Source organism: Hippocampus zosterae, chromosome 3, assembly GCF_025434085.1.
Source record: "Hippocampus zosterae strain Florida chromosome 3, ASM2543408v3, whole genome shotgun sequence".
NCBI lineage: Eukaryota > Metazoa > Chordata > Actinopteri > Syngnathiformes > Syngnathidae > Hippocampus > Hippocampus zosterae.
The window spans coordinates 28371539-28389334 of NC_067453.1; the positions used below are offsets into that span (position 1 = coordinate 28371539).

The following is a 17796-nucleotide window of genomic DNA, read 5'->3' on the forward strand; positions in this document are numbered from 1 at the left end:
ACAACTAGACATTGCCTTTGAATTGTAGTGCAACAGAATTTCTTTTTTTATTTAAAAAAAACTCACATAACAGGCTTAGACAAAAATGATGTTTGTCCTTGTTTTTATTGCACAGCCTTCTATGGCAATAACTGCAATCAAACAATTTGAGGTACTTTCACTAAAGCTTCCGCACCTCTCGGCAAGTGTTTTGGCCCACTCTTCACAAGCAAATTGCTCCAGTTGCATCAGGCTTGAAAGGGGCTTTCTCCAGATGTCATGTTTCTGCTCCTTCCACAGATGTTCAAGAGGATTTCGACTGAGGCTCATTGAAGGCCACTTGAGAAGAGTAATGTGGTTTTGCTCTCAGCCATGGGTGTTTTTAGCTGTGTTTTGGGTCAGTATGCTGTCGCATGAGCCATGACCTGCGACTGGGGCCAAGTTTTCTGACCCTGGGTAGTACACATCTCTTGAGACTACCTTGAGAGTTCATTGCACCCTGATTTGAGACACCCTGTACCAGTCGTAGCAAAAAAAAATCCCCATAACATAACAGAGTCGCCGCCATGTTTCACGGTAGGTTTCTTTTGTTGGTAGGTTTCATTTTGGCATTTTGGCAACCCTCATGGAGAAAACATAACTACAATGTGATCAAGGTAGCGTACCGGTATTTGGACGAGAAGGTTGGGGTATTTGTATTCGTCGCCATTTGAACCGTGGGCCACATTTGCATTCGGTCCTCCTCGGTTTTGCACAAACCATGTTGAATTGGCAGCGTCCCCAGTTTCCTTTTCTCGTTCTTGTTTCTTTAGGTAATTGGCTATGGTACAGTACATACATAACAACATAATAACACAGTTTAATAGTGGACATAATGGTCATAAAAATGTCTGGACAGAGGATATGTTGAACTTGGCCAAGAAATTGTGTCCTCAAAGTGGAGTTGCAGCAAAGTCATTTGGGGCCTGCTTGCCAAAGCTTTTGAACAGCCATCTTAATAAATTTGACTTTCGAGACGCCTTCAAACAACTTCCAATCTCTGTTCTTTACGTCCAGTATAGACAGCGCAGCAAATAGCGGAGGGATTTGGCTGCCCATACCTTATGAATGGAGCGGTCACATTTGACTGAGGCACAAACACACTTACAAAAAAATGTATATTTGAAATGTCCAAAAAAAATGGACCAAATGCCCCCCTCCCCCAAAAAAGCTCCCAAGGTATCCCACTGAAAAGGTATATACAGTAGTGCAGAAAAAAAAGAGAGGGCTAAGCAATTTACCCCCAAACTCAAAGATAATTAATTTTATCCAAAGAAATTAATTTCCTCAAAAAGGCAAACTACAATGAAGTCAATGAAGGAAAGTCAAAAGGTCAATATGAGTGAAATGATAGCGGAGGGACTCCTGAACATCCACTTTCGTAGCAAAACTTATACAATTAATTATTTTTTAAAAAACACGGAAAAGGAAACACCTTCTTTAAAGCTACAAAGGAAATTAACCCTTTGAGGGACAGCGGTTACTACAGTGGACAGCTTATCATGTTATCAGGTTACAGGGTGCATGAAAGGAGTTAATATTAATTTGTGATCCATTTCATGCAACTATAGTGTGCAAGTTCATGCAAGCTACGGATAGGGGTGCGTGTGTGTTCAGGGTTGAACGACGTTTTTTTTTTTTTTTTGCAGCGACCAGTTGACTTCAAGCATTAAAAGGACAATGCAGAGTCATAAAGTCGACTAGCTGACAAATCCACTCAACGGTTGCAAGCCTGGTGTGCGTGCGAGTTCATATGTGTGTGATGTTCAGTCACTGCTTCGTGCTCAGACTGCGTCAATACCATCGACCTTATTGGCAACTGAATGAGGCCTTTCATCATTTCCTAACGCAGTGAATTTTTTTTTTCTTGATTTATTTTTATTCAGGCACCACAAGAATCTTTTGCTCAGAGGAGACTTCAAACTTCTGATCAGATAAAAGATAAGCCGCTCAGAGATCTTCTGGGAGAGGAACCGCACTAACTAGTGTGCCTTGATGACTGTACTTTAATTAATTCCACAGGCATTACATCAGACGCCTTATATTCTGTGTTCCAAACCTTCTGTGAAACTAACCTGTTGTATACTGTCTGTTCTTCTGTCTTTTGGAGGATATTCTATGCTAAAACAAATTCAGTGGAACCACTAAAGCAGTAGTTCTTAACCTTGTTAGAGGTACCGAACCCAACCAGTTCATATGCATGTTCACCGAACCCTTAATTTGTGAAAAATAAAAATTGATGATTTTTTTTTTTTATAAATCCAAGACATAAAAAAACACATTTATAAAAAACAGAAAAAAATAAACAACATTTAAATAGATAAGTATACTTTTTTTTTTTAATTGTACGACGTACTATCACAACAGTCACACGTTGACTACAAAGCGAACTACATTTCCCACAGCACTGATTGGACAAGCAAAGTCATGTGATCATCCGCAGCCAGCGATGGCCAAGCGGGAGTGTCATTCAAACGACGTGATGACGTCAATTGAGACCTGTGCACATCTCGCGTTGGAATTTGGAATATATTATAACGCAACAAAAGTTGACAATTATCGTTAAGGAGGAAAATGTGATGAGGACCATAAAATGATAAAAAGGAACTTGGACAACATTACAGGAGCATAGTACTGAAAGCCGACGGTAGGTTAATGAGTGAGCGTGTAAGTTAACGGTGGAGGGGCGGGGGTAGATTCAAAGGACATTCGTACATCTGAGTACTGGCGGCTCAGCACAATGATGGCACAACAACAACAGAAATGGGCTGACTTTAGTCTCTACTTTTGTCATGTTTGTCACAATTCTTGAAAGGTGCGTACACATTACATTGTATGCAGCGGCGGGTGAAGAGAACAATAAAAATGTCGCCTGGAAAAAGTGAAAAAAGGGTTTTATGATTGTGACACTGACTCAGCGATGCATTTCACACTTTTATTTCCTATGGGCGGTGGAGGGAGTGGGTGGGGGTGGGTGCGGGGGGATATGAACAAATCTAAGATCATCAGGCATTCTTGGAACAACTGGGCTATTCCGCAAATTCTAGAAATACGGTTTGAAATGCAAACTGACCATGAGGAAGTGAAGCACAAGAGGATAATTTGCTTCCTATAATATCCTGATTTAGCTTAACCCCTTTCAGGCACCCTGTAACCTGATAACATGATAAGCCAGGTTTGTCAAACTCATTTTTTTTTGTTACGTGCCACATTGTAATGAGCGTTTCCCTTGCCGGGCCGTGATGACTGAAACTATACAAAGAAGTCAAGAAGAACATTTTATTCAACTATTGTGTAAGTAACTGGAATGAGGGCTTTGGTAACAAGAACATGCTTACGATATGTCACGGATTTCTTGCATGTGAAAATGTGAAATTTTGGAACACATTTTAAGAAGTAGGCGGCCCGGTAGCCCAGTGGTTAGCACGTCGGCTTCACAGTGCAGAGGTATCGGGTTCGATTCCAGCTCCGGCCTCCCTGTGTGGAGTTTGCATGTTCTCCCCGGGACTGCGTGGGTTTTCTCCGGGTACTCCGGTTTCCTCCCACATTCCAAAAATATGCGTGGCAGGCTGATTGAACACTCTGAATTGTCCCTAGGTGTGAGTGTGAGCGTGGATGGTTGTTCGTCTCTGTGTGCCCTGCGATTGGTTGGCAACCGATTCAGGGTGTCCCCCGCCTACTGCCCGGAGACAGCTGGGATGGGCCCCAGCACCCCCCGCGACCCTAGTGAGGATCAAGCGGTTAGGAAGATGATGAATGAATGAATTTTAAGAAGTATCATGGAAATTTTCATCTTTGATTTGCTTTCGCAGACCACTTAAAATGATGCAGCGGGCCACATCTGAACCCCCGGGCCTCGAGTTTGACACCTGTGTAATAAGCTGTCCGCTGTCACAGAAAGGGTTAATTTGGTCTCAATTTAGAGTCTGGTATGGCAGAATTGAATGTACTGCGCATCTTCTGCTCTGCAATATTGTAGGCAACCAAACAACACACGTAGGTATGTTTTCATGCAAATTGAGTGTGTAAAAAGAGACTTTCGAACTTGAAAGCAGCCACCATCTCTCATAGAGTAATATGACGGAGACGCATCGCCTCGAATGGCCAATGAGTCTTTTTGATATATGCTGGCTGCTTTTGAGGCTTTACGTTTCTCTCATTCTTGCGCCCAGGCAAGTCAACAGCCAGCAAGTGGGGGCCGTGCATCATCGGTGACAGACGGGACTAACAAATGAATGCTGTTCAGAACCACTCTCTCATTCGGGTGAGTCTGTCCAACCGATACAAGAGTAGCGTCTTACAAATTTGATGAGGTATCAAAGGCTGGTCACAAAGAGGGCAGACGACACGGAGAACTTGAGTCGAGGAGCTGGATTCAGATAGGATTCATAATTGTGAGCGAGTTGAAAACGCGAACATAAATAGATGTCTATAAGCCGCAAACAAAAAGCTTTGATGAAAACCCGACAGGATTCCTGAACTTGATGTCTAAAATGTGTGTTCCCGCAGCACCGGACTCTCCGTGACTGTAGAATGTACCGGTACTCTCGTGCTATTCCAACCCCTGACTGACAAATAAAGCCCAGGACAAAACCGCAGATCTGTTCCCATGGTAACCCAGACCAAAAGATCTCAGCTATTGACGGTTCACAAAGATCTCTGAAAGAAAACATACACGCGCAATGTATGAGCCAGCCAGACACAAATACGCTCATACACTTCAACCCCGTAGCCTTCCATCAAAGGAAGGCTGAGCGGAAAAGACCACAATGGCACGTTCGCCACCAAACAAAACCCGCAAGTGTTGAATGTTATGTAACAAGGTAAGAAAGTCCCATTTTGAACCTGTCACGTACCGTGTTTGCCAGCAGGGGGCGGGCTTTCTCTCCGCCAGAGAATTCCACGCCGTGCCATTATTTCTCTCGCTCAGATTCCTACCTTGATTACTCGTTGCCTCCTAGCCTTGTGGCTGTTACTACGCGTCATTATTCTTCTCGTATGAAATTTATACACTTGTCTAATCAGACCTTCCTCGCCATTTGTTTTCCGCGAGCGTTTTCGGTTGTTCCCTTTATTCCTTCCCTGGTCCTTATTTTGACCAGCGCTTTTTGTTATTTTTCCCTGTCGGGTATTTTGTGTTCTTTATTAAAGACTCCCTTTGTTTTCTGACAAAATCCTTTTACGTGTCTGCGTTTTCGGGGATCCACCTCCTTATTTTGTTGTGCACAAAGCGATCTTTCCATCGCTTCGGGCACAACGTGACAGAACCACTCCGTCTTGCTTTCAGCAGTAGGGTATGAAAGAGAATATGTGAAGCGCAAGTGGGCGGTTTTCTCCAATTTTAACTGGGGTGACTTCCCAAGTGGTTTTTTTTTCCCAAAATATTTGCCAAGTTTCTACGTTTTCTGTATTAATTCCAAATTTTCCATTCTTCTCATGAGAGTCTCTTTTTTTATGCTCCTCAAATATAAAGGAGGTGTCTTGTGGGGATACGATATGTCACAGAAGAGAGGTAGCAGTAGAGCTGAGCGAGTATGACCTTGAATTAAAAAGTACGCTTTTGTACACGAACCACAGTATAGTGGAACATCTCATTTTTCGCATAGCCAAATGAAACACAACAGCAAGAACCCGTTCAACCATCGAACAGGATCCATCAGAAAACCTTTTTCTTAACCGTGCAATCTATCTTGTTGGCTTTGTTTCTTACCGACGATGTTCATTTGTCGATGTGACCCGTGACCTGTCATCAAATGCGCATGCAAATTATATTTTCCCTTTCACGATAAAGCCAGGTGGCCCTGTGGTGGACTTGTTAGCGCGTCGGCGTCACGGTGCAGAGGTGCAGGGTTCGATTCCAGCTCCGGCCTCCCTGTGTGGTTTGTATGTTCTCCCCGGGCCTGCGTGGGTTTTCTCCGGGTACTCCGGTTTCCTCCCGCATTCCAAAAACATGCATGGCAGGCTGATTGAACACTAGAATTTGTCCCTCGGTGTGAGTGTGAGCGTGGATGTTTGTTTGTCTCTGTGTGCCCTGCGATTGGCTGGCAAACGGTTCAGGGTGTAGTTCTACAGCGGTAAAGAATTGCATTGCATCATATTGAGAGTTGAGAGGTATTTCCAAGAAGCTGACCCATGTAGGCTCAGGATTAGAAACACCTCTCAATATGACGCAGTGCAGCGCTACACCACTGCAAAGTAGACATCCATCCATTTTCTACCGCACTTGTCCTCATTTGGGCCGTGGGAAAACCTGAAGCGTATTCCAGCTGAGATTTTGGGGTGAAAGGTGGGTGGGGGGGGGGGGGGGGGGCACAGCCGAGATTGGTTTGATATCCCGTTGCTGTGCATTTCTAGACAAATAAGGCAAAAATTCACACTGATGGACAATTTTGAGTCTCCAAAAAAATCTGACATGCATATTTTGGGAATATGGGAAGAAGCTCATCATTGAGACGGGATTTAAACATAACAGCTGTGAGGCAGAGATTTTAACCGCATACAACAGGGTTGCCTCCATTTCATGTTCATCACGACGGTAACTATTGTAATTACCAAGGTTTAATGTTTTCATGCGATATGTGAAAATGAACCTTTGATATGAAAAGCAGGTCAGTGCTGGAGAAACACAACACAAATTTGAGTTTGGGAAACTTGATTATCCAATATAGCCACCCTACTGACCAAATATTTTCAACCTGTGGTCTTCCTTTCTGGAATCTGGCGATACATTTGTCAAAGTTACAACAAAATTCTGGCTTCAAAGTATCATATTGCATGCAGAATGAAACACTGTGGTCCTCCGCAAGAGCTGAAGTCAGACACGAAGGTCTTTGCTGTTGTTGTATTAGTAGGTTTTTTTCTTCCTATACCTCGAGGACAAGGAAATCATAAATCATTGATCTGCGTCGACAGTGAAACGTCCCCTATGGAAATGCATGAGGTTGAAAAACTACAAGCTCAATGCTCGGCGAATGACGAATAATCACCCCCACACCCCTTTCAAAAAAAAGACTTCCCGGATTGCAGCGCAAGAGCCCAGTCAGTGTTGTTGTGTCTGCTTGTGTGCCCACTGTGCACTCCCAATGTGCGTTTGGGGATGCTTTGAACAAGTGATGTTCAATCACACATGCTTTAAATAGAACTCAGACAGGGTGGGGGCTGTTTACATAAGCCACGCAAAAATAAGGTGAGTTTCAGCTGTATATACAAAAAAAAAAGAAGAGAATAATATCCGTTGTTCAGGTTTTACTCTTTAGGATAAATTTAGGTAAAACTATCATTTCTATTTTATTTTATAAACTTCAATACTGAAAACATAACTGCCAAAATATGAAAAAGCAATTTAAAGAGCATTTATTTCCAGAAAAAAAGTCCAAATATTTTTTTTATTTGGACTGAAATTATAAATTCCAATAATTTCTAAAGTCTTTTTATTTGTTTCACCCCAGAGCTGTGTAATGCATCATACGGTGTACCGCAAGATCACCAACAACTGTTCCTAACACAAAATAATTTGCCTCAAAGAACGATACTAACGTCCAAGAGCATAAACAAGCTCTCCCGCTCAATAACCATCGATGCGTCCTTAAAAAAAAAAAAAGCTTTCTCATTTCGAAAGAGAACTCAGTGTCAACAATCACAGCTAAACCAACATTTATGTTTGTTGTACTGGCGACGATGGGCTTAAATAAAGGTCGCGTAAGCACGAAAGCATCAGCGTCTCACCATCAGCAGCCAATGAGACCTGGATCGTCAGCATCAGCACCGTCCCGACGGTCACAAAGCACCGGGCCAGCATCCCGCCCAACGCCCGCGTCCTCCTCTCCCGTCTCGGCGTCCACGCATCCAGGTTCCGCGCCACAAGACACGGCAAGAATTGCCCTTTGGGAATCTTTTTCCGCCCGACCCCGTGGCCGCCGCCGGCGCCTTCGCTTATGGGAAAGAGCTCATGTTTGGGAGCCATCGGTCAACCAATTAATGTTGAGTGGAGAACAGCTAACGGCGGCATCCGATCAAGCTGCCCCGGGTGCGCACAAGCAGGGCTCCGCTCTCCATGGACCCTCTGCCAGGGAGGGTGCTTTGGCTTTCTACCGGGAAACAAAGACGGATCAATGTCTTACTTCTACCGTCGCGCTGTCTGTGTGTGTAAAGTCTGATATCCTGGCTGTGACCGCAAAGATGCTGGCCACCGCGTCAAATTACGATCGGAGAACGGAAGTAGTTGTTGGCGACTTCAAAATAAAAGCATGATCTTACTTAGGAAACGGAAATGCGCATACTGACCGGCATAAACATTTTGGGCGTTGTGTATCAAAAATAATCAAAGGTGGAAACATCACTCATGTGAATGTGAGCGCGGGTGGATTTTCAGGCTAAATTGAAAATGTATTTACAATGAATAATAAAGCTAATTTAATCATTTCAATTCTTAAACAACTTGAAATAACTGGTTTGATTAACTTTAAGAACCCTTACATCAAGTTCAATGTACTTAAGGAGACATTCTTGCCAGTCATTTGACACTCTGGCAAACAGTTCAAACAAAGAAATATTTGAACATACTGCACCTTTTTAAATTTTAAACAAGTGAAATCGAATATATGCCTCAAATAATCGTAACAAATATTTTTTACTAAATTATCCAATATGCAAATACAACATCAACATTACATAATATATTGCACACTTTACAAAAATAGGCCAATGTTAAATGGTCTCGTACAGATTACTTCAAAAAAAAATTCACGTTCATTCAATGTTTCCTCTTCATTTTTCAATGTGAATATATGTTTTCACATGCTATTTTTTAACAGCGCCCTTTATCGTTCTCAACTTCTGTAAAAATAGGTCGAGGCCGAATAAAATGGAAAACGTCAGTCCCAGGGTGACAACAATTGAGAAGCATTAACCTCTAAGTGGTAGTCCAGTGGTTAGCACATCGGCTTCACAGTGCAGAGGTACCGGGTTCGATTCCAGCTCCGGCCTCCCTGTGTGGAGTTTGCATGTTCTCCCCCGGGCCTGCGTGGGTTTTCTCCGGCTGCTCCGGTTTCCTCCCACATTCCAAAAACATGCATGGCAGGCTGATTGGACACTCTAAATTGTCCCTAGGTGTGAGTGTGAGTGTGAGTGCGAATGGTTGTTAGTTTCTGTGTGCCCTGCGATTGGCTGGCAACCGATTCAGGGTGTACCCCGCCTACTGCCCGAAGACAGCTGGGATAGGCTCCAGCACCCCCGCGACCCTAGTGAGGATCAAGCGGCTCGGAAGATGAATAACCTCTAAGTGTTCTTTATAAACTGTAATTGGGACTTGAGGACTGTGTTCGTGTGCGTTAATGATCTACTACATCATGGAGCACAAGAAGGCATACTTACTTACCGCAGTTTGTCCACTTTTTCATTCTATGGCTTATTAGGGCCCAAAAGTGTTTTTCACACGAATCTTTACTCCTGCGTTAGCATCTCTGTTGTTGTGCAAGATCAAGGCACTGGGCAGAAGGCCCACTCTGTAACCGCCAATCCACATGTCATTCGTTCTTTACTTTTTTTTTAGTAAGCAATCCAAAAAAAAAAGAAAAAGTGACTCACTATTTTTATATTAGCCCTTCAACATATAACTGTCTAATTTTCAGGTTGCTATTTTCGACTCCTATCAGGAATACAAACTGGGTAAAATTGGCCAACCCACACACCCGTGTGTGTATCAGAACCAAACACACAAGGATGGATTAGAAGAGTGGTTTTCAGTTTTGAAGGAAACAAGCGCCCCCTTGTGAAAAGTCTCCTGTTGCTGAGGGGGTCACAGTCATCAGTGTTGCGAGTACCAGACCATTGACCAGACCTGTTTAAAAAGGCAAGAGTGGGGTACATGAAATGTATGCGGGGGGCCCCAAATCGAATCTACCGTCCTTTTTTTTTTCTTCTAGCACACCAGGTTTTCACAATAATAATATTCTAACAATATCATATGCAGTATATATGAATTAAGGGTTTGGTTCAGCAAAAGGGGGATTTTTTTCCCCCTGAAATGTCATTGTTTAAAACTACAACGCAGGGTAAAATCTGTACTGCCCATCTTTTATATCACTTAAAACATCTCAAATACCCGATGTGCTAGGAAAATAACGATTTTTTTCCCCAATCAGCATAGAAAATACATTTCTGAACACAATATAAGAGGGACAGTAAAAAAAAACTTACTGCACTATTATTACACCAAATCTGTGAAGTGATGTCGTGTTCTTTTACTATATACTCATATACTATATACATTACTAAAGGGTGGAACAAACATTTTTGTGTGTTCCCCGACTTCAATAATTAATGTGGCACTGACTCTTATATGTTGAAGTCACGCCTTTGATTGTTTTTTTAGAGCTTGACAAACAAGTATTTTAAATACATTGATGTGCTGTATCATTTGTGTATCACTGTAATTAACAGTGATTGAACAAAATTCAAGCACTGTCCGAAAGTCACAAGTTGCAAAACTTGCAAAGTTGCTATCAAATAGCTTTTGATTCCAGCAATTTCAACAAGTGCCTATTTTTAGTTCTTCACCGTAAATAAAATGTCTTTAAACACTGCTACGCATAATTTGGAACAGTGCATTTGACCAAAAACGTTTATATTGAATAATAATCAGAAATTAATGCTGTTATACATCGGCAGGTTTAACAACATTCACTTTTTTGCATAATTATCTGAAATTGTGGTGTAGCTTGACAGAAAGAGACGTTTGGAATCAAAGACAAAACACAGAGCAAGTCAAGCAAAATATCTTTTTATTTTTTTTTTATTTCAAAGTGAACTTTGACATCAATTTATAATTTGACACTCACCAATAAGTCACCAAGAAGGAACCCGCTTTTTGTGACTAAGTACATAATAAGGCCTGGTCACACTAAAATGAAGAACCAGATGGGGGGGGGGGGGGGGGGGGGGGGAAGAATCACACACATGACATGTGACACCCAAACAATTCGAATTTTCCCAGTCCTCATCATGTTGAATATTGCACAGTGCAGTTGCTACTTGTCAAACTAATGTAGCATTAAAGAACACAAAATCATAAAAACACAAAAGTACACATTTTGAACGGTAATGGTTTCAACTCACCAAATGTGTCTACAAAATTGACTAAACACAAGATCACCCAAATAATTAGAGAACTGCCGTATTAATTATATTTAAATGAGTCTGAGGACTTAACTGGACAATTATGCAGCTCAGTACCCAAAAAACAACCCAAACAACAACAACAACAACAACAAAAGAAATCATCACACAACATCTCTATTGAATTAGAACTAGTAACTTAGACAAGTGCCAGCACAAAAGAAGAAAAGCAGTCTGGGACTAAAATCTATTATTTCAGACCGTTACCCTAATTTTTGAAACAAAACCTGATCCTTTCCGTTCAAACTGAAGGCTGCAAGGCTCCATTTGCCCGCAGGAACTGTTTAACCCAAAACTAAATACAACCATCCGAAATGGACAGAGATTATGGGACGTCAGCGAGGTGATACATGTGTCCATCTCATGCGATGGTAATAATTTGACAGATCTAACTTAGACACTAAATAAGAGCCAATGAAGGAGGAACATACACCCATGAACAAAATTGTTGGTAGCTCTCTGTTAATGTAATACAAACGATTATTCCTGTATTTTCCGCACTATAAGGCCCACCTAAAAGCATTCAATTTACCCATAAAGCAGACAATGCGCCCTATAATTCGATGCTTTTTATATACGGGGTTAGTTACAGTCTCTTTCTGTTCCCCACCGAGTTGTTTCCGTGTTTGTGTTTCTATGCCGTCTCGCGGTGATTATTAGCAGGAGTCAATTGTAACATAAAAGCGTTCTGCCCCAAATTAACGGACACGTGCATTCGCCAACACACACTCAAACAGACCGACAGCTACTCTGTGAGCTCTGCGCAGCCATTAGGAAACGAAGAAAAAAAAAAACTTGTGAATAGGAGCCCCACAGGGTTTGTGTCTTTTTGTTGAATCGATTGTCTCCATAACGTTTGTCTTTCATTTCTTGTTTTGTAATGCCATCTTTATGTATGCCAAGTAATAAACCCTGTATTTTTATGGACTTTGTGTCGCGTTTCATGCTACATCCTGAGGGAGCTACATATGGATAATAATAATAATAATAATAATACATTTTATTTGAAAGCGCTTTTCATCTCACTCAAAGACACTTTACAAGAGCATAAAAACACAGGACAAAAATGTGCATTTAAAACAAGCATACATAATTTACAAAAGTTCATTTGGATGAACAAAAGAAAAATTGGTAAAAAAGATTAAAAAAGTTTTTAGGGATGATTTGAAGGATTGGAGGTCAGTACAGTTGCGGATGTGTTGTGGTAGAGCGTTCCAGAGGGTGGGGGCGGCGACAGAGAAGGCTCGGTCCCCCCAGGTTTTGATCAATATTCTGATTACTTGGACATAGTATTTTAAATGTTTGTTACAGCTGCAGCGGTTGTGAAGGCTCTAGATCAACGGGTGGCCAACCCGCGGCTCCTTGGTGGGTTCAATGGCTCTCAGGTTTCAGATGACAAGCGTCGAAAAGGAGTACAGCAGATTTCGCGATTGTCAGCTTATCATCAATCCCGTTACTTTGATTGACATTCAGAGCAAGCAGTCAGATGCCAACTGAATAAAGGATATCTTATCTTATCTTATCATGCGCAAAAAATGGCGGTAAGTGCTAAGCTAGTCCAGCAAATTACCTTCGATTTTAAGGCAGGGGGTGCCTAATACGTCGATCGCGATTGACAGGGAGCCTGCTCACTGGTCCCAAGTCAACCGCGAGGGGTGGGAGGAGGAAATTGTTATTCTTTTCAGGAACGACCAACAATTTTATCCGCGCGTTTAATGCTAATCCCTAATGTGAATGGCGATGTCTGTGCCATGAGACACACAGGCACAACATGCGCGCATACTAAATTCAAACTTGAAGAGGCACACACAGCACCGCTTCCAACTGTGTGCAACCCGCTCAGTTGTTTTAGGATTGTTAACAACAGTAGCAAGTTCCACATAAAATACATATTACATAGGCAACATTAGAATAAATAGATGAGGGACACTTCAACTTTGATTGGTGGGTAAAGCATTTTGGAAGAACCCCCTGACAAAACACATGATTGCCTACCTATGGTAAAAAAAAAAAAAAAGCTGCATACAAGGAACCATTTATGATCAGATCACACACACACGGAGAACACATTGATCAGGCATCTTATGATCCAACGGATTTTGTCGTTTCCACAGATACATTCAGGTGCAACAATAAAGCTTTGCATTTGTCTTAATTCAGGTCCGACGCTTTTGAGTACTGTGCGGTGTCGTTGGTGAGCGCAATCAACATTCCCTGACTTGTACTTTCTTAGGATACTGTGTAAAAAAAAAAAAGTATTGTTTTCAAACTGTTGGTGATGTCAAAAGTTAGGGATCTATCCTCAAAGAAGGAACTAGTACATACATTTGTGATTCGTATGATCTCAATGAGACCGCGAGCCAGTTTTGGAGAAAGGCACTAGTCGTACAGTACAAAGAGTCGCAAGAACGGCACGATATGGAGAAAAAGCCCATGTCGCAAAATGTACAACGACAAAAATAATAAGTCAATACCACACTGACTACACAATCTAAGAGTTAATCTCAGCCTACATTTCAAGATGAAATACTGATGCTAAAAAGACAAAAGACACACCAAACAAAAACAAAAAAAGGTCAACTTCCATTACAGCAGTATACAAATCACTTCAAAACATGATAGCAGATATACAGAGGCACTAGCATGTCGGATAGCATTTATACTCAAAGTCAAAGCCACTTCTAGTCATCAGAACTACAAGAGAGAGAATTGCAGTCTTAAAAGAGATTAATCCACTAAATGACGGAGGGAACTCCGGTTCCTCGAGAGTCACATCCTGCCCGTTTTCAATCCCTCCCTACTCCAACACGCCCGAGTTAAACGATCGGAATCAAGCGTTTTGGAGTTGGGAGGGGGTGGAGATCTCAAACGGGCGGCACTTGGCTCTCAAGGAACCGGAGTTCCCTAGCCCTGCTCTAAATTCACAGCTACAAAGTGGCAGATAATCAGTACGTAGCAGCTTAATATCTATACATTCCAAATACAATTAGCCAAATATAGTTCAGAAAAATAAAACCTCAACCTTATTTCTAAAATAGACCTCTGAAAATATTTGATTTCAATGTCAAACTGCAACAGTTTGCTGGAGGTGAAAGAATGATGGAACATCCCACTGCGCCTCGGACAAAAAGATTGCTGAACAACGTCTTTGGTGCGGATTGCCGTAAAGGATCAGCAGAACACGACTCGACACAAAAAAAATTGAACGTGAAAAGAATAGCACGGCTATGCACAATCCACCTTGAAGGAATGTAACAAAACTAGTACAGGCCGGACGTTAAAACGGTTAACACCAGGCAGCTCAGCAAGGATACCGTCAATGACTCGATTTCAAACACTGTGAAACATTGAAAAGAATTCCTCTTCTTAAGATTTACACCGCACCCAAACATATACAACTGCAAATCGAAATCAACGGAAAAACAAACGCGCACGCGCGCGCACACACACACACACAGCAACCCAGAGGCTGTCTCGATTGTATTGCGGTTACAGTAAACAGTGACAATACTGTGATGAATTAAGTACTATAGTGAGTAGAAATCGATTATCAAAAAAATCACATCACTCTTTATACACATTTTTTTTAAAAAAAATCATTCAGTCAAAGCCCTAAATGTGCAGCCTGTAGCTTAAGTAAAACCATATCGAGTTAGCAAGCAAACTGAAGTTGAACAATATTTCATCATATTAAAGAATCCTATTTATCCCAAAAAGCCCATCAAATTCAGAGTCTGAAGGCTAAGTGCTGCAAGCCTATTTCAACGTACCCCCCCCCCCCACCCACTATATATATTATATAAATTGAAGTGACACCTTGGACTCTGCTATTAAGGCACTGGCAGATGGCGGCAGCAGCAGAAAAAAAAAAAAAAAAATGAGAGCCTTCAAATCCAAGCATGGCTTCAACAGATCAGATGCGCACATGCTACAAGACAACGCGCGTGAAATGGAACTGTCGCCGGCGTGGCAAATTCCCAACGAAAACGTGATAGAAATGATGTGCAAAGGACACGGCCTTAAATTTTGCGATGATGTTTCGTCTCGTGCTCTCTCAATAAAGCTTTACATGATTCATCCGCTGGCAGACGTGATTTTACGAGACGTCTTTTCTGAGCTCAAGTTGCTCCGATAATCAAACGCAAGCACTGATTTACTAACCTTCAGATTCACGCTTGCCAAAACATGTTCCCCCCCCCCCCCCCTCTCCTGGTTACATGGGCTTGTTTTGTGCTCTGCTGAAAAGCTCGACTCGTCCATGCCGCAGCCCCACTGCGTTCGCCGTTGGCCTTTGTGACCCATGGGATGACCCCACCGGGACCGCTGCGGCCGCACTTTTCTCCTCATATGTACGAGAACTGAGGATGGTGGCCGAGTTTGGTGGGACTCAGAGGGAAGCCCGTGTAGGTGGCGGGCGAAGCCATATATGGGTGAGGAGGGGGAAGTGGCGGGTGGAAGGCGGCCTTGAACTGATGGGGGTGGTGAACGTAGCCAGGCTGCTGGTGTGGGTGGACCGTCGGTGAGGGAAGGAGCCTGTGATAGCCAGCATGCCGAGAACGGCTGCTGACGCCCACGGTCACCTGGTGAACGATAGCGCCCCCTTGGCCGTGGGAGAGGCCGTAGCTGTGCTGAAGTAGAGGAGCAGGATGAGAGGTCAACATTGGGTGGGGGGCTGTAGTAAGGGGTCCGCTGGGAGGGTAAGATAACAGGGCGTGTGTGGCGGGGGCACCTAACTTGTGCTTGGGGCTGCCGTGCGGCAGGTGGGGGAAGTTGTGTGCATGGACAGTGGGGGGGATAAAGGCGTGAGGTCGCAGTGGCGCATAGTTGCCGTTCCATTCTTTGATGCCGTGGTTTGAAACATACGGCTGCACCTAAAGCAGGACAGATAACAACTTCAAAATCAATCATCGTCTGCTAAGGAACAACTGCAATGAAACGCATCCCATACGTGCAATAATCTCAGTTAGCGAAAGTCCAGCGACAGCAGTGCTTCTCAAATAGTGGTGCGCACCGTCAAGTCAAGGGGGGCGCGTTTGACCTCAGGGAACAAGCTTTTTTTTAATTAAGATTTTTTTTTTACTGTCCGAGAATAAAGTGCAATTGCACCTCCACTACATTAGGGGGCAGTGACACCCATTGGCAGAGTGCGCGCAGGGAGCATTCGCTCGGCGTTTTGTTTGCACACAGCACAGAATATGAGTATGAAGTGCAGACACGAAGTCAACAGGTAGAGAGAGAAGGTCTCCCGAAAGCTAAGACGAGGAAATATGACGACGCATATGTTGCGCTTGGCTTCACTGTGACTACGGCGGTAGACAAGGAAAGACCGGTGGTACTTACTGTGTCTAAAAACGTTGACAGCGGACAGCATGAAGCCAAATCAATGAAGGTGTCACTTAAAGAGATTATACCCCAATCACGCTGACGAGCCGCTTGAGGTTTTTTTTCAGCGAAAACATGCTGAATATTGCCAACAATCATCCCGCTTTGTGACTGCTACTTGTAGCCATTAATCATCATCTTTTGATTAAAAAGAAAAAAAAATCAAGAAATTATTTTATATATTTTTGTTCTGCAGGTATTCATATTGTACTCCTGAATTCATGTTGGTGATCAGTTTGAATGCATTATTATTCATTGATTTTGTTTAATTTAATTTTTCAGTATTGAATGGTTTGACATGGTCAGTCAAAAAATGTTCCGCGTTTAATTAAGGATTTCCCATTGTAATGTGTGCCACTTAAAAAGTAAAAACAAAGAAGGGCACAAGACCTGTCGAAGGCTCAACGGGTGCTGCTGCTGCAGTTTTTGCTGCCACGACATGAGAGGTCTTGATTGGAGGAGGGGGATGGAGGAGGGAGTGCTCTGTTGGCTTGTAATGTTGCAGTGCCCTTTGGATCGGGACCATGAGTCTGAGACTTGGAGAGAGAATAAGTCAGTCAGACAAGTAGATATTGTTTTGTAAAGCGCTTTGTTACAGCTGCCGCTGTTGTGAAAGCGCTATATAAATCAGCATGTATTGTATTGTATTGTATTGTATAAGACTCTAAAGGTTGAAAGCGTCTTCACAATGCAAGGAGAACAGCCGATTTAGTCCAACTGAGCACCAAAACGACTCAAGACAGGGACATTTTTAATTAATACATCTATTAAGCATTTTGGAAAAATTTCAAACAAGCATGCAAAGTAATGCAGTACTCTTACATAGTGGAGCAATATTATAGTTGGAGGGCCCATTCCCCTTTAGACTTATACAGGTGTAACCTGACAAATACTGTCCGTAGATTTTGTAAAAGAAATGCAAAGTTGTTAATGTCCCATGTTTTACATCTCTTAATTGTATATAATATCGTTTACCGTCCCCATTACCTTGACCTCATTTCTATCACGCAGTATCTACATCGGTTCAAACAAAAACACTTTTGAAAAAGTGGCAAATTGTGAATTTGTGTCTTCTTTGTGTCTGTCGTAAATCATGAACCTCCACACAAAGACACGATTTGCTTATGAGCGGGTGAAAAATGCATCCACTTTTCCCTCCAAGAGGAGTGAATTCAATTCACTAAAACCACTACAACTGAAGTACCATCACACATTAATCGG

The 17796-nt window shown here is 42.5% G+C and overlaps 2 protein-coding genes and 1 long non-coding RNA gene across 11 annotated transcripts in view; 1 reads left to right on the plus strand and 2 right to left on the minus strand.

The window, feature by feature from the left end:
• kiaa1549la (KIAA1549-like a) overlaps nt 1–8224 on the minus strand; it is a 79947-nt gene extending 71723 nt beyond the window's left edge. For 3 of the 4 annotated variants that reach the window (XM_052061988.1, XM_052061986.1, XM_052061985.1), the window contains exon 1: nt 7744–8224. In XM_052061988.1, coding sequence (XP_051917948.1) covers nt 7744–7981 — 238 coding nt within the window. In that variant the 5' untranslated portion in view covers nt 7982–8224. The remainder of the gene's footprint in view (nt 1–7743) is intronic. The other variant, XM_052061987.1, reaches the window with a different exon arrangement.
• LOC127598387 (uncharacterized) overlaps nt 1–17796 on the plus strand; it is a 182553-nt gene that overhangs the window by 121289 nt on the left and 43468 nt on the right. The gene's annotated exons all lie outside the window — the stretch shown is intronic.
• The window catches only part of hipk3a (homeodomain interacting protein kinase 3a), a 32409-nt gene continuing 27475 nt past the window's right edge, over nt 12863–17796 (minus strand). The window contains exons 17-18 of the mRNA XM_052061996.1: nt 16966–17111; nt 12863–16064 (exon numbers count right to left, since the gene is read on the minus strand). Coding sequence (XP_051917956.1) covers nt 15537–16064; nt 16966–17111 — 674 coding nt within the window. The 3' untranslated portion in view covers nt 12863–15536. The remainder of the gene's footprint in view (nt 16065–16965; nt 17112–17796) is intronic.